Source organism: Pelobates fuscus, chromosome 5 (genome assembly GCF_036172605.1).
Source record: "Pelobates fuscus isolate aPelFus1 chromosome 5, aPelFus1.pri, whole genome shotgun sequence".
Classification (NCBI taxonomy): Eukaryota; Metazoa; Chordata; class Amphibia; order Anura; family Pelobatidae; genus Pelobates; species Pelobates fuscus.
In genome coordinates, this window is record NC_086321.1 from 375,224,039 (window position 1) to 375,246,920 (window position 22,882).

Consider the following 22,882-nt stretch of genomic DNA (forward strand, 5'->3'; position numbering starts at 1 on the left):
TAGAAGAGCCTTCCTTTTGGGATGACAGCCATGGAGACCAATTGGATGCAGTGAGCGGCGTATGGTCTGAGCACTGACAGGCTAACCCCCCACCCCTTCAACCTCCGCAGCAATGCTGGCAGCACTCATACGTCTATTTCCCAACCTCTGGATATGATGCTGAGCACGTGCACTCAACTTCTTTGGTCAACCATGGCGAGGTCTGTTCTGAGTGTAACCTTGTCAGGATCGGGACAGGGATCCAACACGCAGAGTACAAAGAGTGGAAAGGTACGTATACCGGGCCTTAGAATGGCCGGACTAACGTACCGAGAGTAAAGAATAGTCAGAGGCAAGCCGAGGTCGAGGGAACGAGAAGACAGATAAGCGAGAGACAAGCCGGGTCAAGGGATAACAGAGAAACAGGGTAGTACAACGAGCCGAGTCAAAACCAAAAGAGCAAACTAGAATACCAGAGCACTGAGTGACTAGACAAGCTAGAACCACGACAGGGCAATGAGCTGAAGTAAGGAGTAAGCTTAAATACCCTGGTTCTGGATGGAAATCACGCCTCTGAAAAGTACCGATTGGATATCGGACACTTGAGTGACAGATTGCTCGTGCTAGCGCCATGACGTCACGTATTGAGCGTCCTGCTAGAAAAGGAGGTGGATTCCTCACGGCCGGTGTTTAAGTGACTGGATGAACCGCGAGGAACGGAGGAGACAGCTCGCCTGGACGGATACACCACCAAGTCTCTACCTCCCTTAGAGGTAGAGACCTCAGGTACCCTGACAGTACCCCCCCTCTCAGATACGCCCACCGGGCGGAATGAACCGGGGCGAGATGGGAAGCGAAGGTGAAATGCTCTGCGAAGGCGAGAAGCATGGACGTCCTCCTGAGGTACCCAACTCCTCTCCTCAGGACCATATCCCCTCCAGTTGACCAGATATTGCAATTTTCCCCTTGAAATTCTGGAGTCAATGATGGAGCTGACCTCGTACTCCTCCCGACCCTCCACCTGAACAGGACGAGGCGAGGAGACCTTAGAGGAGAATTTGTTGCAAATGAGGGGTTTCAACAAGGAGACATGAAAAGAGTTAGGAATGCGTAAGGCAGGTGGCAGAGCAAGGCGATACGCAACCGGATTGATACGAGTGAGAACCCTGTAAGGACCTATGTAACGAGGAGCAAATTTCATGGACGGAACTTTTAGGCGAATATTCTTAGTACTCAACCATACCCTATCCCCAGGAACAAAAACAGGAGCCGCTCTTCTATGTTTGTCAGCGTGTTTCTTGAACAGCGAGGAACTATGTAATAGAATTTGTCGAGTTTGATCCCATAATTTCTTCAGGTTGGCGACATGATCATCAACCGACGGTATCCCCTGAGAAGAGGAAACCGAAGGAAAAATCGAAGGATGAAAGCCATAGTTCATGAAGAAAGGGCTAGAGCGAGTTGAATCGCAAACAAGGTTATTGTGTGCGAACTCCGCCCAAGGAATCAGACCGACCCAATCGTCCTGGTGTTCGGAAACAAAGCAACGCAGATACTGTTCGATCTTTTGATTAGTACGTTCAGCAGCTCCGTTAGACTGAGGGTGATAGGCAGAGGAAAAGTTCAATTTGATGCCCATTTGAGAACAAAAGGATCTCCAGAAACGTGAGACAAATTGAGAACCTCTATCAGAAACAATCTCTGAAGGAATCCCATGTAGACGAAAAACTTCTCTCGCAAAAATCTCCGCCAATTCAGGGGAAGTCGGAAGTTTAGGTAATGGCACGAAATGGGCCATCTTGGTAAATCTATCCACCACCGTGAGAATAACAGTCTGTCTTTTGGAAGCAGGCAAATCAACGATAAAGTCAATGGACAAACAGGACCAAGGTTTCTCAGGAATGTCCAAGGGGTGTAACAGGCCACATGGGGATGCATGAGATAGTTTAGTCTTGGCACAAGTCTCACAAGCTGCGACGAACTCCTCAATATCCTTACGAAGTGAAGGCCACCAGAAATCCTTGGATATCAGAGAGTACGTCTTGCGAATACCAGGATGACCAGCTATTTTACTTTCATGAAAACATTGTAAGAGCTCCAGTTGAAGTTCAGGAGGAACAAAGTTTCTTCCCTCAGGAGTGTTTCCGGGAGCTAGATGTTGTGACTTCAAGATCTGGTCAAGTAGCGGGGAATGAATTTTGAGACTGGTATTAGCAATAATATTGCATTTGGGTACAATGGAAGACAAAAGTGGTTCAACTGAAGCAGAGGGTTCATATTGGCGAGATAGCGCATCGGCTTTAGAATTCTTTGACCCAGGTCTGTAAGTCAGAACGTAATTGAAATGGGTAAGAAACAACGACCAACGAGCCTGCCTGGAGGACAGACGCTTGGCCTCTCCGATATAAGACAAGTTTTTGTGGTCTGTCAGGATGGTAACAGGATGTAATGTACCTTCCAATAAATGTCTCCATTCTTTCAAAGCCTTGATAACCGCTAGTAATTCTCTGTCACCAATGTCATACCTGCTTTCAGTACCGGTCAATTTTTTAGAGAAAAATCCACATGGATGTAATGGTTTATCAACACCCAACCTTTGAGATAGAACAGCACCTAAACCAGTCTCTGATGCGTCTACCTCGAGCAAAAATGGCAGAGAAGTGTCAGGGTGAACTAAAATTGGAGCGGAAGCGAAAAGCTCCTTGAGAGTCTTGAACGCAAGGAGAGCTTCAGTAGTCCAATTCTTAGTGTCAGCCCCCTGTTTGGTCATGTTAGTGATAGGTGCAATAATGGAAGAATAGCCCTTAATAAAGCGCCTATAATAATTGGAAAAACCAATAAATCTCTGTATGGCTTTAAGACCTGTGGGTAAAGGCCACTCTAGAATGGATTGGAGCTTATCCGGATCCATCTTAAATCCCTCCCCAGAGATCACATAGCCGAGAAAGGTTACCTGGGTTTGATCAAAGCTACATTTCTCCAACTTGCAGTACAAGCCATGCTGGAGAAGCTTGTGCAAAACCCTCCTGACTTGTTTGTGATGAATCTCAATGTCACTAGAATGAATGAGTATATCATCTAGGTATACAATGACGCACTCTTGCTGAAATTCCCTAAGAACCTCATTAATCAGATCTTGGAATACTGCTGGTGCATTGCATAACCCAAAAGGCATGACGGTATATTCATAGTGGCCATATCGAGTATTGAATGCCGTCATCCACTCATGTCCCTGCTGGATTCTCACCAAGTTATATGCCCCTCTGAGGTCTAACTTGGTGAAAATTGTAGAGCCCTTCAAACGATCGAAGAGTTCGGTGATCAAGGGAATCGGGTAGGCATTTTTAATGGTTATCTTATTCAGGCCTCGATAATCAATACAAGGTCTCAAAGAACCATCTTTCTTTTTAACAAAAAAAAATCCAGCCCCGGCAGGGGAGGAGGACCTCCTGATGAATCCCTTGTCTAAATTCTCGTGAATATATTCCTCTAGGACTGAGTTCTCCTTTATAGATAATGGGTATACATGACCTCTGGGAGGCATGGTACCAGGGAGTAGGTTAATTTTGCAATCAAAGGACCTGTGTGGGGGTAAGGTATCGGCTTTCTTTTTGTCAAATACTGCCTTTAAATCTAGATACTGAGGCGGAATTTGTGTCTCTGTAGGATTGTCAGAGGTATTCGATGTATTAGTTAATCCAAGAGGTAAGACCTTCCGCAAGCATTTTTCTTGACAATTCTCTCCCCATGAAACTATCTCCCCTGATTCCCAATTAATAATAGGGTTGTGTCTCCTCAGCCAGGAGTACCCCAGAACTATGGGAATAGACGGAGAAGAAATGAGCATCAAGGATATATCCTCTTTATGCAGGATGCCAACAGTCAAGTTAATCGGTATGGTCTCATGAAAAATAACAGGCTCAAGTAACGGTCTACCATCGATGGCCTCAACAGCCAGAGGTGTCTCTTTTAACTGGGATGGAATAGCATGCTTGGCAGCAAAACCCTGATCTATAAAGCTCTCAGCAGCTCCAGAATCGATTAGTGCCATAGTCTTAACTACTCCCTTCTCCCACTTTAAAGAAACGGGTAACACAAGCCTGAGCTCCTTGTAGTTGTGAATAGAGGACAAAGTAGAAACACCCAAGGCCTGTCCTCTAGAGGAACTTAGGTGCGAGCGTTTCCCGAACGATTGGGACAATTTAGGCGTAAATGACCCCTGACTCCACAATACATACATAAACCCTCCCTTCTCCTGTACTGTCTCTCCCTTTCAGTGAGATGAGTACTGCCTATCTGCATAGGTTCAGGAATACGTAAGTCTTCGAACTCAGAGATTTGAAAGGTAGGCGCTAGTTTAAAGGAGGGTCTACGGGTCCTATCTCGAGTGTTCTGCCTCTCTCTTAAGCGTTCATCAATACGAGATATAAAAGAAATTAAATCCTCCAAATTTTCAGGGAGTTCTCTAGTAGCGACCTCGTCAAGAATTACATCTGATAACCCATTCAGAAACACATCTATATAAGCCTGTTCGTTCCACTTAACTTCTGCCGCCAAGGATCTGAACTCTAGTGCATAATCCACAAGTGTTCGATTGTCCTGTTTAAGGCGCAACATTAATCTAGCTGCATTGACCTTTCTGCCAGGAGGGTCAAAAGTTCTTCTAAACGCAGCTACAAAGGCATTATAATTATAGACGAGTGGATTATCATTCTCCCATAAAGGATTGGCCCATCTCAAAGCTTTTTCAATGAGCAGAGTAATAATAAATCCAACCTTTGCTCTATCTGTAGGATAAGAGCGGGGTTGTAGTTCGAAATGGATGCTAATCTGGTTTAGAAAGCCACGACACTTCTCCGGTGACCCGCCATAACGTACTGGTGGGGTAATACGGGAGGAAGCACCTACAGTGGCTACCTCTAGACCTGAGACTGCAGGAGAGATAGAAGGAGTACGTGTCTCCTCAGGTGGATTACTAGCACGAGACAAAAGTGCCTGTAGTGCCAAAGCCATCTGATCCATCCTATGTTCCATGGCGTCAAACCTGGGATCCGAAGAACCAAGCTGACTGTTTGTACCTGCAGGATCCATTGGCCCTGTCGTAATGTCAGGATCGGGACAGGGATCCAACACGCAGAGTACAAAGAGTGGAAAGGTACGTATACCGGGCCTTAGAATGGCCGGACTAACGTACCGAGAGTAAAGAATAGTCAGAGGCAAGCCGAGGTCGAGGGAACGAGAAGACAGATAAGCGAGAGACAAGCCGGGTCAAGGGATAACAGAGAAACAGGGTAGTACAACGAGCCGAGTCAAAACCAAAAGAGCAAACTAGAATACCAGAGCACTGAGTGACTAGACAAGCTAGAACCACGACAGGGCAATGAGCTGAAGTAAGGAGTAAGCTTAAATACCCTGGTTCTGGATGGAAATCACGCCTCTGAAAAGTACCGATTGGATATCGGACACTTGAGTGACAGATTGCTCGTGCTAGCGCCATGACGTCACGTATTGAGCGTCCTGCTAGAAAAGGAGGTGGATTCCTCGCGGCCGGTGTTTAAGTGACTGGATGAACCGCGAGGAACGGAGGAGACAGCTCGCCTGGACGGATACACCACCAAGTCTCTACCTCCCTTAGAGGTAGAGACCTCAGGTACCCTGACAAACCTGTCCTCTGAAACCACTGTATGGTCTTGCCCACCGTGCTGCAGCTCAGTTTCAGGGTCTTGGCAATCTTGTTATAGCCTAGGCCATCTTTATGTAGAGCGACAATTCTTTTTATTCAGATCCTCAGAGGGTTCTTTGCCATGATGTGCCATGTTGAACTTCCAGTGACACGTATGAGAGAGTGGGAGAGCGATAACACCAAATTTAACACACCTGCTCCCCATGCACACCTGAGACCTTGTAACACTAAAGAGTCACATGACACCAGGGAGGCAAAATGGCTAATTGGGCCTAATTTGGACATTTCCACTTAGGGGTATACTCACTTTTGTTGCCAACAGTTTAGACATTAATGGCTGTGTGTTGAGTTATTTTGAGGGGGCAGCAAATTTACCCTGTTATACAGGCTGTACACTTACTACTTTACATTGTAGTAGAGTGTCATTTCTTCAGTGTTTTCACATGAAAAGATATAATAAAATATTTACAAAAATGTCAGGGGTGTACTCACCTTTGTGAGATACTGTATATTGCTCTTGTTACCTTTATTCAGTGCTGTTCTGCTCATCCGCAGTACTGCTCCATTACTTCCAGTTGTTCCAGAAACACCAGCAAAATTAGAATGTATCAGTAAAGTACTCACAAAGCAGACACGCCACAACCTGAACATCTTTGGGCCACGTACCTGCTAAAATAAATTGTAAGTAAGTACATTTACATCAGACAGGCTCCTCACCTGTCCATCATCCATCCACAAAACAACATATCCTCCTGGGCACCGAGGACAAAAATTGTCTTACATTTTCTTTCCATTTTTAATGAAAAGAAAGAGGAAATTCCCAGCATCCCAGCCTGTCACATAATATTTTACTGAAAAGCCCAGGATGTCCTCTTTACAATACAGCAGATTTATAGAGTAGCTCAAATGAATAAAAAGATATGCATGTGAACGAAATGTCCAGTACAGGGAACACAAGTTAATGGGCTGGGTCTGGAGGATGTTGCAGACTGCCAAGTGTCCAACTGACTTCAGTCCCTGTGGCCAGGAGAGTATGAATTTTCTATTTCTCATGAATTGATGGAGTAAAAGATATCATGTCCTTTTCTTGTCTCTCTGCAATTGATGTCTTTAGAAAAGATACACAGAGATAGAAATATAGAAATACAACCAAGACAGTGTGGACCACTAGTCAGAAGATATACAGAGATAGAAATATAGAAATACAACCAAGACAGTGTGGACCACTAGTCAGAAGATATACAGAGATAGACATATAGAAATACAACCAAGACAGTGTGGACCACTAGTCAGAAGATATACAGAGATAGAAATATAGAAATACAACCAAGACAGTGTGGACCACTAGTCAGAAGATATACAGAGATAGAAATATAGAAATACAACCAAGACAGTGTGGACCACTAGTCAGAAGATATACAAAGATAGAAATATAGAAATACAACCAAGACAGTGTGGACCACTAGTCAGAAGATATACAGAGATAGAAATATAGAAATACAACCAAGACAGTGTGGACCACTAGTCAGAAGATATACAGAGATAGAAATATAGAAATACAACCAAGACAGTGTGGACCACTAGTCAGAAGATATACAGAGATAGAAATATAGAAATACAACCAAGACAGCGTGGACCACTAGTCAGAAGATATACATAGATAGAAATATAGGAATGCAACCAAGACAGTGTGGACCACTAGTCAGAAGATATACAAAGATAGAAATATAGAAATACAACCAAGACAGTGTGGACCACTAGTCAGAAGATATACAGAGATAGAAATATAGAAATACAACCAAGACAGTGTGGACTACTAGTCAGATGATATACAGAGATAGAAATATAGAAATACAACCAAGACAGTGTGGACCACTAGTCAGAAGATATACAAAGATAGAAATATAGAAATACAACCAAGACAGTGTGGACCACTAGTCAGAAGATATACAGAGATAGAAATATAGAAATACAACGAAGACAGTGTGGACTACTAGTCAGATGATATACAGAGATAGAAATATAGAAATACAACCAAGACAGCGTGGACCACTAGTCAGAAGATATACAGAGATAGAAATAGAGAAATACAACCAAGACAGTGTGGACCACTAGTCAGAAGATATACAGAGATAGAAATAGAGAAATACAACCAAGACAGTGTGGACTACTAGTCAGATGATATACAGAGATAGAAATATAGAAATACAACCAAGACAGCGTGGACCACTAGTTAGAAGATATACAGAGATAGAAATAGAGAAATACAACCAAGACAGTGTGGACCACTAGTCAGAAGATATACAGAGATAGAAATAGAGAAATACAACAAAGACAGTGTGGACCACAAGTCAGATGATATACAGAGATAGAAATATAGGAATGCAACCAAGACAGTGTGGACCACTAGTCAGAAGATATACAGAGATAGAAATATAGAAATACAACCAAGACAATGTGGACCACTAGTCGGAAGATATACAGAGATAGAAATATAGAAATACAACCAAGACAGTGTGGACCACTAGTCAGAAGATATACAAAGATAGAAATATAGAAATACAACCAAGACAGTGTGGACCACTAGTCAGAAGATATACAGAGATATAAATATAGAAATACAACCAAGACAGTGTGGACCACTAGTCAGAAGATATTCAGAGATAGAAATATAGAAATACAACCAAGACAGTGTGGACCACTAGTCAGAAGATATACAGAGATAGAAATATAGAAATACAACCAAGACAGTGTGGACCACTAGTCAGAAGATATACAGAGATATAAATATAGAAATACAACCAAGACAGTGTGGACCACAAGTCAGAAGATATACAGAGATAGAAATATAGAAATACAACCAAGACAGTGTGGACCACTAGTCAGAAGATATACAGAGATAGAAATATAGAAATACAACCAAGACAGTGTGGACTACTAGTCAGATGATATACAGATATAGAAATATAGAAATGCAACCAAGACAGTGTGGAACACTAGTCAGATGATATACAGAGATAGAAATATAGAAATGCAACCAATACAGTGTGGACCACTAGTCAGAAGATATACAGAGATAGAAATATAGAAATACAACCAAGACAGTGTGGACCACTAGTCAGAAGATATACAGAGATAGAAATATAGAAATACAGGGGGGCGTGGCCGGACCGTGCATGAGAGCAGACGTGTAGTCTCCGAGCTCCGTGCCCTCGGCCTATACTAACAGCTACCAAAGCCTGCAAAAGACCCCTAAATGGTCCGTACAAAGAGGCACCTGCTCCTGGGTACCCCCCACACCAGTTCCCCGAGGAACAGTAGAGGTACCTTAGACGATTTTGTGTCCACACCGTCGGACTCTCGCTCCGCCGGGCCTACTACAAAGATGGCGTCGGCTTCCCCTGATGCAGAAAGCGCGGGAGCCCCCTCCGAAGACGGGGAACAGGCGGATGCGCTGACACTGATCCGGCAAGAACTCTCACGGATCTCGTCCAGCATGCTCACTAAAGCAGACTCTACCGGGATGCTGAAAGAGTTTCGCGCAGCAATGCGAGAAGAGATCGCCTCCATGCGCACCGAGCTGACGGCGGTAGAGGTGAGAGTTGAGGCCCTTGAGACTGAAGCGGAGGCGAGCCGGTCCCAACACAGGTCTGCTGAGGTTGCCGCCACAAGACAAGGCAACCTCTTACTCACTCTAAGGCGGCAGGTAGAGGACTTAGAGAACCGGAGCCGCCGCCAGAACATCCGCATCCGAGGCCTACCTGAACCAGACTCAACCCCGCTGTCTGAGACGGTACAGGCCCTGTTTAGGCAGATCCTAGGCCGCAACTGCCCAGAGACCATCCAATTCGACAGGATCCACAGAGCCCTGGGCCCCATGAGGCAAGATGGGAAACCCAGAGATGTGCTATGCTGCCTACACGCCTATAGCCTGAAAGACGCACTAATGGCTGCCACCAGGGGCTCAGACTCCATATCGTTTCAGGGCGCAAACGTGGCGCTGTTCCAGGACCTCTCCAGCCTGACCTTAGACGCTAGGAGAGCACTACGGCCCATAACTGCCATACTACGGGAGAAAAATGTGCCCTACCGCTGGGGCTTCCCGTTTAGCCTACAGATTCGACAGGGCAATACCTGGCTACACATCAGATGGCCGGACGACGTGGCCCCCACTCTACGTGCGTTACACATCCCCTTCATACGCACCCGTAACTGGCTTCTAGAGACACCATTGGCACCCAACCGGAGACGAGGGACGGGCAGCCCACCGCCAGACGCGAGGAGAGAGCGAGACCCCCCGGCTCGGATGATTGGAGGCCCGACGGGATCTGAAGAGTGACCCAGCAGAGATCTACAACTGAGGTACCTGGGATGGGCATCGAGGTTGACCATAGTGGGCAGTAGTAGATAGGTTGGGAGGGGGGCCTGTACCTCGGACACTGGCCTAAGGTGACTCTGCTGCTGCCCCCCCCCCCCCCCCCCCCCCCGCGCTGGTCGACATCGCCATGCACCTGGGACGCTATCCAGTAACTACGCTCACCACCTCACCCCCCCCCCCCCCCCCCCCATATTGATAACTTTGGGTTAGCGTATTTACCAAGCGTCAGCCCCTCCCTGGGATTTGGGTGGGGGACCGGTTTCCGGACAATACCACCCGGATGGGACTCGGGTGAACTGGCTAAAACGACCCAACTTGAAAGTTGCTTTTGGGGTGGCATGGGTAGGGGAATTGAATGTGTGTAAATAATAGCAATAGGCCCAATAACATATGGTGTGCCTCGCGGCCCGGGGGGTTGGGGTTTGAAGATTAGTCCGTTAGCCTTGATTTAAGCCCCCTGCACAGTAAAATATTAACCGAACCCAGAGAAGTACCTAGACCTTAACCATAGTTTTGCTCAAATCAGACCGGCCGAGGGCCGGACGTTGTACTATACGACACACTAAATATCTCTATTTTGTTATCACACTGTACCACATTTACACTGAATGCATTGAGTATACCTGTACGGTTTCTGTTTACGACCCCGAGGACAGACTGCGGGTTACAGACGGGAGGACCGCGGGCGACTGAGTCACTTAAAGGGCTTGGGGACTCAGACCTGTCGGACGCCTTCCACACAGTCAAGTCCATTCACTTTTGATAGCGGTAAAACCGCTATTTCCTGACCTCTCTCCCTACCTCACTGACCACCCACACCCCCCCCCTGACAGTTGCCCTACCCTTCCCCCCCCCCCCCGACTGCATTCCTCCCTCCCTCCCCCTCTCCGAACCCACCCCCCCCCTCCCTTGTCGGCTATGGCGGGGAGCCCTGGTGGGGGTTTCGGCCCGGCCCCTCTGCGCCTCTGGACCAACAATGTGAGGGGCCTTAACACCCCGGAAAGGAGGTCTCATTTGCTCCGGTCCCTGTGGACGGCTCGGGCCTCCATAGCGTTCCTCCAGGAGACCCACTTTAAAGGTGCTGCTCCCCCCCCCCTGAGGGACTCGAGGTTCCCAACTGGGTATTTCGCAAACCACCAGTCAGCTAAGAGGGCAGGTGTGGCAATTCTAATCTCCCAACACATCCCGTTTTGCTGCCTGGATACGAAAATAGATCCGAACGGGCGCTACTTATTCCTAAAAGGCACAATTGCCGATAAGAAATATACACTGGCCACGATATACGCCCCGAACTCGGGACAACATCGATTTTTATCAAGGACCCTCCAACTCCTAGACAGGTTCCGAGAGGGACTACTCATAGTAGCTGGGGACACTAATGTCCCATTAGACCCACGTCTCGACACCTCTAGAGGGTGTAGCTCGCACTCCGGTCTCTGTGTCCGGACAGTAGGGAAGGCCCTGCGTGATTCGGGTTTGGCTGACGCTTGGAGAGTGCTCCACCCGGAAGACAGAGACTACTCGTTTTACTCGCAGGTCCACCACGGTCACAGCCGCCTGGACTATATCCTGATTGCTCAGGAATACCTACACCTCCTTCTGACCTGCGACATCCAGACGACCGTCTGGTCAGACCATGCCCCGGTACTAGCCACGCTGCGCTCTCCCTTATTTAAACCAAGTGACAGACAATGGAGACTAAATGAACAGGTGCTTGGAGATTCAGTTGTGTGCACAGACACGAGAGAGGTCATCCGACGCTACTTCCTAGAGAACCCGGCCACGGACACCTCCCCACAAGTTCGATGGGAAGCCCACAAATGTGTCCTCCGAGGCCACTTTATTAGGACCTGCACAAGACGCAAACGGGACCAAAATCACGCACTGAAGGACCTACACAAACAAACAGCGCAGCTGGAACTGGTACACAGAGCTGATCCGACCGAAGACAACCTCCGCCCCCTGCTAGAGGCGAGGAGGAACCTACGCTCCCTCCTGTCCAGGAACCTGACACACACACTCCGCAAATCCCGGAGATTCTTCTATGAGAACTCGAACAAATGCGGTCGCCTTTTGGCTCACATGCTCCGCAAGAAAAGGAGACAGTCCCGCATTACTCTCCTGCAAAAGGCTAATTCGCCCCCTGAACGGAGGCCACAAGCCATCATGGAAGAATTTGGAGAGTTCTATGCGAAACTATACAACCTACCGAAGGAGGAAGGAGCAGAGGCGAAACTTCGGAGACGTGCCGACATTCGGGAATACCTGGAACAACATCTCACCCAGAGGCTCACGCGGACCCAAGCCGAAGACCTGGACGCCCCCATCACCCTAGAGGAGCTCAAAGGAGCCCTTAAGGCAGCAAAAGCGAACAAGGCACCAGGTCCCGACGGCTTCCCGGTGAGATATCTGCGGACATTCGAAGAGTTGCTCATGCCCGAACTACTGACAAGCCTTAATTCGTTGCTGGATGGTGGGAGGTTCCCAGAAGATACATTGATGGCCACAGTAGCGGTGGTCCCCAAAGAGGGTAAGGACCCTACATCCTGCGCCAGCTATCGACCTATCTCCCTCCTTAATGCGGACCTTAAGCTTTTTACGAAGATCCTGGCCCGACGAGTAGGGGAGGTTGCACCAGAACTGGTGCACCCGGACCAAACAGGCTTCATCCCAGGACGTGAGGCGAAAGATAATACGACCAGAGCCCTCAATATCATCCATTCCGCTAAAACCACCTCCCGAGGGGGCCTCCTGCTCTCCACCGACGCCGAGAAGGCTTTTGACAGAGTCGACTGGCAATTCATGGAAGCAACCCTCCAGGCTATGGGTTTCGGCCCCAACATCAGAACTTGGATAGCAGCCCTATATACGTCACCGAAGGCCCGCCTGCGGATTAACGGAGCACTATCCCCCGCTTTCCCCATCAGCAACGGCACGCGACAAGGGTGCCCCCTGTCCCCCCTCCTGTTTGCCCTCACGCTAGAGCCCTTTCTGGCGGCGGTCAGACGGGATGGGGGTATTACGGGAATACAGGTAGCCAAATCGGAACACAAAGTGGCCGCTTATGCGGATGACTTACTCTTCTTTATCGGCAACCCGATAGTCTCGCTCCCCAATCTACTACGGTCCTTTCGAACGTATGGAGCACTCTCCAACTTACGCCTGAATACGGAGAAATCCGAGGCTCTGCCCTTGGGGCTCCCCCCCGGCCTAACAACCCATCTAAAGGCAAACTTCTCATTTCGTTGGTGCACGCAACGCATTAAATACCTCGGCATCTGGTTGATGAACGACTTAGCAAAGATGTTCACGGAAAACTTCCTTCCCCTCCTACGGACACTGGCCGCGGACATGAAAAGATGGGGGGGATCCTGTATTTCATGGTTCGGGAGGATAAACGCGGTGAAGATGAACCTCCTACCGCGCCTCCTGTACTTGTTTCAGACGATCCCCATCAAAATCCCCAAAACCTTCTTCAACGAGATGTCCACGGTCATCAATCGCTTCGTCTGGGCTTCAGGAGTAGCCAGACTCCGACACACGCACCTGATTAGACCAAAACGCCAGGGTGGAGTGGCACTTCCCTCGATCCAAACATACTACCAGGCAGCTCACCTCCTCAGGGTGATAGAATGGCACGTGCAGGACTCAGATAAACAATGGGTTAGTCTAGAGCGAGCTGCTTCCAAAGAGCGCCTGCCCTGGATTACCTGGTTGCCAAAACCCGCACAGACTAATGAAATCAGGTCTCACCCACTCATTGGAGCTACACTGCAGATCTGGGCGACTCTACGTTACAAGCTCGACCTCACCACCAACCCCAATCCGCTGACCCCAGTGATCTACAATCCAGAGATTGCCGGAGGTTTGGCCCCAGGGGACATCACAGGCCTAGGCAACCCGAACGCCCCATGGCTTGGAGACTGGTGTGCAGACACACACTTGAAACCTCTCGAGACGCTAACCTCCTTAACACCTCCAACGGGGCTAGCCCGTTTCCGATACCACCAGATCCAACACTACCATAGCTCCCTCCAGGGAAAGCAACTACTATCCAGGAAAAAGACGGGCTTTGAGACTCTCTGTACGGAGAATCGACACCTTCCGCGAGGTATCTCCACGCTGTATTCTATGATACTACAAGCTACCAGGCTCCCCCCTGCGAGATACCAAACTAAATGGGAACAAGCCACGGGAACTACCCTCACTGAAATGGAATGGGAAAAAATACACGTCCTCGCCCATCAAGGTACGACCAGTGCGAAACTTCAAGAAACCAATTACAAGCTTATGACGAACTGGTATCGGACCCCCAATAAGCTTTACCAGATGGGGTTGCTACCATCGGCTAGGTGCTGGAGATGTGGAGCGGACGATGGCACGGACCTACACATCTGGTGGTCATGCCCGCCTATCGAGACATTCTGGCGACAAGTACACGGGAAGCTACGCGAGATCCTTGACTCTGACATACCACTACAACCCCTACCGATGCTACTCCACCACTCAACGATGCCCCTAGGAGCCTACAAGAGATCTCTCACGCGACACTTCCTAAACGCGGCCAAGAGCCTCATCCCCGCCCGCTGGAAATCCACAACAACCCCCACCATGGCTAACTGGATGGAAGCAGTTGAAGAAGTATACAGTATGGAAAGCCTCACAGCTGACCTACAGGGGACGGCGGAGAAGTGCGCCCGGCTTTGGGCCCCCTGGATCGACTACATGGCTCGTGTGCCGGCGGGTTCCCGGAGACGTGGGACCGAATAAACGGGAGTGTGGGTGGACTCGGGTTGTTGGGCTATGGGCCGGGGTGTCGCTGGCGGACCCTCCCCCTGGTTCCCTCCCTGCTGCTGCCGACCCTCTCTCCCCCCCCCCTGTAACCCTTCCCCATCTGCCCTATACTACCTTGCCTAAGCAACAGTCCCCCCACTGTATGGCCCTCTGACCTAGCTATGGTTACGGATGTAACATACTGTATATAGACGACGAATCTACCCGCCTTCTCTTAAGTAGTATGGACCGAGGTGTCTACCTACACCACCGGGCGCCTAATTGACGTTGACAAGCCCTGACAAGGGACCCTTGACCACTCAGACTTGCCCCCGACCTGTTTCCCACTCCTTCCCTCCCCCCCCCCCCCTTCCCCCCCCCATAGGGGGACAGACAGATACCGAATAGGGACAATATAGTTGCGCAGTAGCGCCTGTTCAGGGCATCACCAATTAGGGTCTAAGTAGGGTGACAGTTCCAACATTGATCTAAGTGATTAGTCAACCAAGCTAACATACACCTGGGCTTTAGTTTGAAATTTTGTAATACAGCTGAGTTGGGTGGCATATGAGACCTATCAGGCAATATCTGTGTTATAAGCAAGACCCCCTAAGCTGTAAAAGGCCCTATATTTCCCATCTGACTCTGGGAGACTAAGCTGAGCCCCCCCTTTACAAGACGGAGCTGAAAATTCCTGGTTGAATCTCCTGTTCCCTCAATGTAGAGGAGAACACCCAACCCGCTTTGTTCACCTATTTCGATATACAACTCCCACTGTGTATGTTTACGCACTTTCCCTTATAACCGCTTATTTGTTTGTTATGTTATACTGTCTTGATAAAATCCAAATAAACATTCAGATTGTCAAAAAAAAAAAAAAGAAATATAGAAATACAACCTAGACAGTGTGGACCACTAGTCAGAAGATATACAAAAATAGAAATATAGAAATACAACCAAGACAATGTGGACCACTAGTCAGAAGATATACAGAGATAGAAATATAGAAATACAACCAAGACAGTGTGGACCACTAGTCAGAAGATATACAGAGATAGAAATAGAGAAATACAACCAAGACAGTGTGGACTACTAGTCAGATGATATACAGAGATAGAAATATAGAAATACAACCAAGACAGCGTGGACCACTAGTTAGAAGATATACAGAGATAGAAATAGAGAAATACAACCAAGACAGTGTGGACCACTAGTCAGAAGATATACAGAGATAGAAATAGAGAAATACAACCAAGACAGTGTGGACCACTAGTCAGATGATATACAGAGATAGAAATATAGGAATGCAACCAAGACAGTGTGGACCACTAGTCAGAAGATATACAGAGATAGAAATATAGAAATACAACCAAGACAATGTGGACCACTAGTCGGAAGATATACAAAGATAGAAATATAGAAATACAACCAAGACAGTGTGGACCACTAGTCAGAAGATATACAGAGATAGAAATATAGAAATACAACGAAGACAGTGTGGACTACTAGTCAGATGATATACAGAGATAGAAGTATAGAAATACAACCAAGACAGTGTGGACCACTAGTCAGAAGATATACAAAGATAGAAATATAGAAATACAACCAAGACAGTGTGGACCACTAGTCAGAAGATATACAGAGATAGAAATATAGAAATACAACGAAGACAGTGTGGACTACTAGTCAGATGATATACAGAGATAGAAATATAGAAATACAACCAAGACAGCGTGGACCACTAGTCAGAAGATATACAGAGATATAAATAGAGAAATACAACCAAGACAGTGTGGACCACTAGTCAGAAGATATACAGAGATAGAAATAGAGAAATACAACCAAGACAGTGTTGACTACTAGTCAGATGATATACAGAGATAGAAATATAGAAATACAACCAAGACAGCGTGGACCACTAGTTAGAAGATATACAGAGATAGAAATAGAGAAATACAACCAAGACAGTGTGGACCACTAGTCAGAAGATATACAGAGATAGAAATAGAGAAATACAACCAAGACAGTGTGGACCACTAGTCAGATGATATACAGAGATAGAAATATAGGAATGCAACCAAGACAGTGTGGACCACTAGTCAGAAGATATACAGAGATAGAAATATAGAAATACAACCTAGACAGTGTGGACCACTAGTCAGAAGATATACAAAAATAGAAATATAGAAATACAACCAAGACAATGTGGACCACTAGTCAGAAGATATACAGAGATAGAAATATAGAAATACAACCAAGACAGTGTGGACCACTAGTCAGAAGATATACAGAGATAGAAATAGAGAAATACAACCAAGACAGTGTGGACTACTAGTCAGATGATATACAGAGATAGAAATATAGAAATACAACCAAGACAGCGTGGACCACTAGTTAGAAGATATACAGAGATAGAAATAGAGAAATACAACCAAGACAGTGTGGACCACTAGTCAGAAGATATACAGAGATAGAAATAGAGAAATACAACCAAGACAGTGTGGACCACTAGTCAGATGATATACAGAGATAGAAATATAGGAATGCAACCAAGACAGTGTGGACCACTAGTCAGAAGATATACAGAGATAGAAATATAGAAATACAACCAAGACAATGTGGACCACTAGTCGGAAGATATACAAAGATAGAAATATAGAAATACAACCAAGACAGTGTGGACCACTAGTCAGAAGATATACAGAGATAGAAATATAGAAATACAACGAAGACAGTGTGGACTACTAGTCAGATGATATACAGAGATAGAAGTATAGAAATACAACCAAGACAGTGTGGACCACTAGTCAGAAGATATACAAAGATAGAAATATAGAAATACAACCAAGACAGTGTGGACCACTAGTCAGAAGATATACAGAGATAGAAATATAGAAATACAACGAAGACAGTGTGGACTACTAGTCAGATGATATACAGAGATAGAAATATAGAAATACAACCAAGACAGCGTGGACCACTAGTCAGAAGATATACAGAGATATAAATAGAGAAATACAACCAAGACAGTGTGGACCACTAGTCAGAAGATATACAGAGATAGAAATAGAGAAATACAACCAAGACAGTGTTGACTACTAGTCAGATGATATACAGAGATAGAAATATAGAAATACAACCAAGACAGCGTGGACCACTAGTTAGAAGATATACAGAGATAGAAATAGAGAAATACAACCAAGACAGTGTGGACCACTAGTCAGAAGATATACAGAGATAGAAATAGAGAAATACAACCAAGACAGTGTGGACCACTAGTCAGATGATATACAGAGATAGAAATATAGGAATGCAACCAAGACAGTGTGGACCACTAGTCAGAAGATATACAGAGATAGAAATATAGAAATACAACCAAGACAATGTGGACCACTAGTCGGAAGATATACAGAGATAGAAATATAGAAATACAACCAAGACAGTGTGGACCACTAGTCAGAAGATATACAAAGATAGAAATATAGAAATACAACCAAGACAGTGTGGACCACTAGTCAGAAGATATACAGAGATATAAATATAGAAATACAACCAAGACAGTGTGGACCACTAGTCAGAAGATATTCAGAGATAGAAATATAGAAATACAACCAAGACAGTGTGGACCACTAGTCAGAAGATATACAGAGATAGAAATATAGAAATACAACCAAGACAGTGTGGACCACTAGTCAGAAGATATACAGAGATATAAATATAGAAATACAACCAAGACAGTGTGGACCACAAGTCAGAAGATATACAGAGATAGAAATATAGAAATACAACCAAGACAGTGTGGACCACTAGTCAGAAGATATACAGAGATAGAAATATAGAAATACAACCAAGACAGTGTGGACTACTAGTCAGATGATATACAGAGATAGAAATATAGAAATACAACCAAGACAGCGTGGACCACTAGTTAGAAGATATACAGAGATAGAAATAGAGAAATACAACCAAGACAGTGTGGACCACTAGTCAGAAGATATACAGAGATAGAAATATAGAAATACAACCAAGACAATGTGGACCACTAGTCGGAAGATATACAAAGATAGAAATATAGAAATACAACCAAGACAGTGTGGACCACTAGTCAGAAGATATACAGAGATAGAAATATAGAAATACAACGAAGACAGTGTGGACTACTAGTCAGATGATATACAGAGATAGAAGTATAGAAATACAACCAAGACAGCGTGGACCACTAGTTAGAAGATATACAGAGATAGAAATAGAGAAATACAACCAAGACAGTGTGGACCACTAGTCAGAAGATATACAGAGATAGAAATAGAGAAATACAACCAAGACAGTGTGGACCACTAGTCAGATGATATACAGAGATAGAAATATAGGAATGCAACCAAGACAGTGTGGACCACTAGTCAGAAGATATACAGAGATAGAAATATAGAAATACAACCAAGACAATGTGGACCACTAGTCGGAAGATATACAAAGATAGAAATATAGAAATACAACCAAGACAGTGTGGACCACTAGTCAGAAGATATACAGAGATAGAAATATAGAAATACAACGAAGACAGTGTGGACTACTAGTCAGATGATATACAGAGATAGAAGTATAGAAATACAACCAAGACAGTGTGGACCACTAGTCAGAAGATATACAAAGATAGAAATATAGAAATACAACCAAGACAGTGTGGACCACTAGTCAGAAGATATACAGAGATAGAAATATAGAAATACAACGAAGACAGTGTGGACTACTAGTCAGATGATATACAGAGATAGAAATATAGAAATACAACCAAGACAGCGTGGACCACTAGTCAGAAGATATACAGAGATATAAATAGAGAAATACAACCAAGACAGTGTGGACCACTAGTCAGAAGATATACAGAGATAGAAATAGAGAAATACAACCAAGACAGTGTTGACTACTAGTCAGATGATATACAGAGATAGAAATATAGAAATACAACCAAGACAGCGTGGACCACTAGTTAGAAGATATACAGAGATAGAAATAGAGAAATACAACCAAGACAGTGTGGACCACTAGTCAGAAGATATACAGAGATAGAAATAGAGAAATACAACCAAGACAGTGTGGACCACTAGTCAGATGATATACAGAGATAGAAATATAGGAATGCAACCAAGACAGTGTGGACCACTAGTCAGAAGATATACAGAGATAGAAATATAGAAATACAACCAAGACAATGTGGACCACTAGTCGGAAGATATACAGAGATAGAAATATAGAAATACAACCAAGACAGTGTGGACCACTAGTCAGAAGATATACAAAGATAGAAATATAGAAATACAACCAAGACAGTGTGGACCACTAGTCAGAAGATATACAGAGATATAAATATAGAAATACAACCAAGACAGTGTGGACCACTAGTCAGAAGATATTCAGAGATAGAAATATAGAAATACAACCAAGACAGTGTGGACCACTAGTCAGAAGATATACAGAGATAGAAATATAGAAATACAACCAAGACAGTGTGGACCACTAGTCAGAAGATATACAGAGATATAAATATAGAAATACAACCAAGACAGTGTGGACCACAAGTCAGAAGATATACAGAGATAGAAATATAGAAATACAACCAAGACAGTGTGGACCACTAGTCAGAAGATATACAGAGATAGAAATATAGAAATACAACCAAGACAGTGTGGACTACTAGTCAGATGATATACAGATATAGAAATATAGAAATGCAACCAAGACAGTGTGGAGCACTAGTCAGATGATATACAGAGATAGAAATATAGAAATGCAACCAATACAGTGTGGACCACTAGTCAGAAGATATACAGAGATAGAAATATAGAAATACAACCAAGACAGTGTGGACCACTAGTCAGAAGATATACAGAGATAGAAATATAGAAATACAACCTAGACAGTGTGGACCACTAGTCAGAAGATATACAAAAATAGAAATATAGAAATACAACCAAGACAATGTGGACTACTAGTCAGATGAAATACAGATATAGAAATATAGAAATACAACCAAGACAGTGTGGACCACAAGTCAGAAGATATACAGAGATAGAAATATAGAAATACAACCAAGACAGTGTGGAACACTAGTCAGATGATATACAGAGATAGAAATATAGAAATGCAACCAATACAGTGTGGACCACTAGTCAGAAGATATACAGAGATAGAAATATAGAAATACAACCAAGACAGTGTGGACCACTAGTCAGAAGATATACAGAGATAGAAATATAGAAATACAACCTAGACAGTGTGGACCACTAGTCAGAAGATATACAAAAATAGAAATATAGAAATACAACCAAGACAATGTGGACCACTAGTCAGAAGATATACAGAGATAGAAATATAGAAATACAACCAAGACAGTGTGGACCACTAGTCAGAAGATATACAGAGATAGAAATATAGAAATACAACCAAGACAATGTGGACCACTAGTCAGAAGATATACAGAGATAGAAATATAGAAATACAACCAAGACAGTGTGGACCACGAGTCAGAAGATATACAGAGATAGAAATATAGAAATACAACCAAGACAGTGTGGACCACAAGTCAGAAGATATACAGAGATAGAAATATAGAAATACAACCAAGACAGTGTGGACCACTAGTCAGAAGATATACAGAGATAGAAATATAGAAATACAACCAAGACAGTGTGGACCACGAGTCAGAAGATATACAGAGATAGAAATATAGAAATACAACCAAGACAGTGTGGACCACTAGTCAAAAGATATACAGAGATAGAAATATAGAAATACAACCAAGACAGTGTGGACCACTAGTCAGAAGATATACAGAGATAGAAATATAGAAATACAACCAAGACAGTGTGGACCACTAGTCAGAAGATATACAGAGATAGAAATATAGAAATACAACCAAGACAGTGTGGACCACTAGTCAGAAGATATACAGAGATAGAAATATAGAAATACAACCAAGACAGTGTGGACCACTAGTCAGAAGATATACAGAGATAGAAATATAGAAATACAACCAAGACAGTGTGGACCACGAGTCAGAAGATATACAGAGATAGAAATATAGAAATACAACCAAGACAGTGTGGACCACTAGTCAGAAGATATACAGAGATAGAAATATAGAAATACAACCAAGACAGTGTGGACCACTAGTCAGAAGATATATAGAGATAGAAATATAGAAATACAACCAAGACAGTGTGGACCACTAGTCAGAAGATATACAGAGATAGAAATATAGAAATACAACCAAGACAGTGTGGACCACTAGTCAGAAGATATACAGAGATAGAAATATAGAAATACAACCAAGACAGTGTGGACCACTAGTCAGAAGATATACAGAGATAGAAATATAGAAATACAACCAAGACAGTGTGGACCACTAGTCAGAAGATATACAGAGATAGAAATATAGAAATACAACCAAGACAGTGTGGACCACTAGTCAGATATACTACACTGCCAAGAGAGTATCTTACAAAATATTAACCTGAATAAAATATGTACAATGTGACAGAATATTTTTTAATTCGAAGAGATGGTTTGTGAAATCTTCTTAAAACAACAAAAGCAAAAAATATTTACCCAATTAAAGTTGTTTTTAATTGAAAAAAAAAATAAGATTATGCCCTAGGGCTAAGCTAAGGATTTAAAAGTAACAATTGTTTGGAAAAGAAAAATATTACAGTGAAGGTTCCATAACAAAGATTTCCATGATGTTCCTGGAATTATTTATTGAAAGTGGTTTAGTCACTAAAAAGCAAATTGTTGTGAAATTGAAAACATAATTGATCAATTTAAGCTTTAATAGTAATACCGTGGCCTTACCTAATTTGGATAATTTTTCTAAATCTATTCTAAGTTTTGCAATTCAACTTCCAATTCACTACAATTCGCTGTTTAGTGAATAGATCCCATAACGGAACGGGCCAGACCATCTAAATTGCAATGCAAACAGCACAATACGATGGGGTTTTATTGACTAAACACATAATGGCAGTAAAATAAAAAACAAACTGTGAAAGTTAATAAATAAATAAATAAAT

At 44.1% G+C, this 22,882-nt stretch overlaps 1 protein-coding gene across 1 annotated transcript in view; it reads right to left on the reverse strand.

The window, feature by feature from the left end:
* The window catches only part of LOC134610454 (BPI fold-containing family B member 4-like), a 42,082-nt gene that overhangs the window by 17,634 nt on the left and 1,566 nt on the right, over positions 1–22,882 (reverse strand). Inside the window, exon 2 of the mRNA XM_063453419.1 lies at positions 6,187–6,331. Within this exon, the coding sequence (XP_063309489.1) occupies positions 6,187–6,313 (127 nt within the window). The 5' untranslated portion in view covers positions 6,314–6,331. The remainder of the gene's footprint in view (positions 1–6,186; positions 6,332–22,882) is intronic.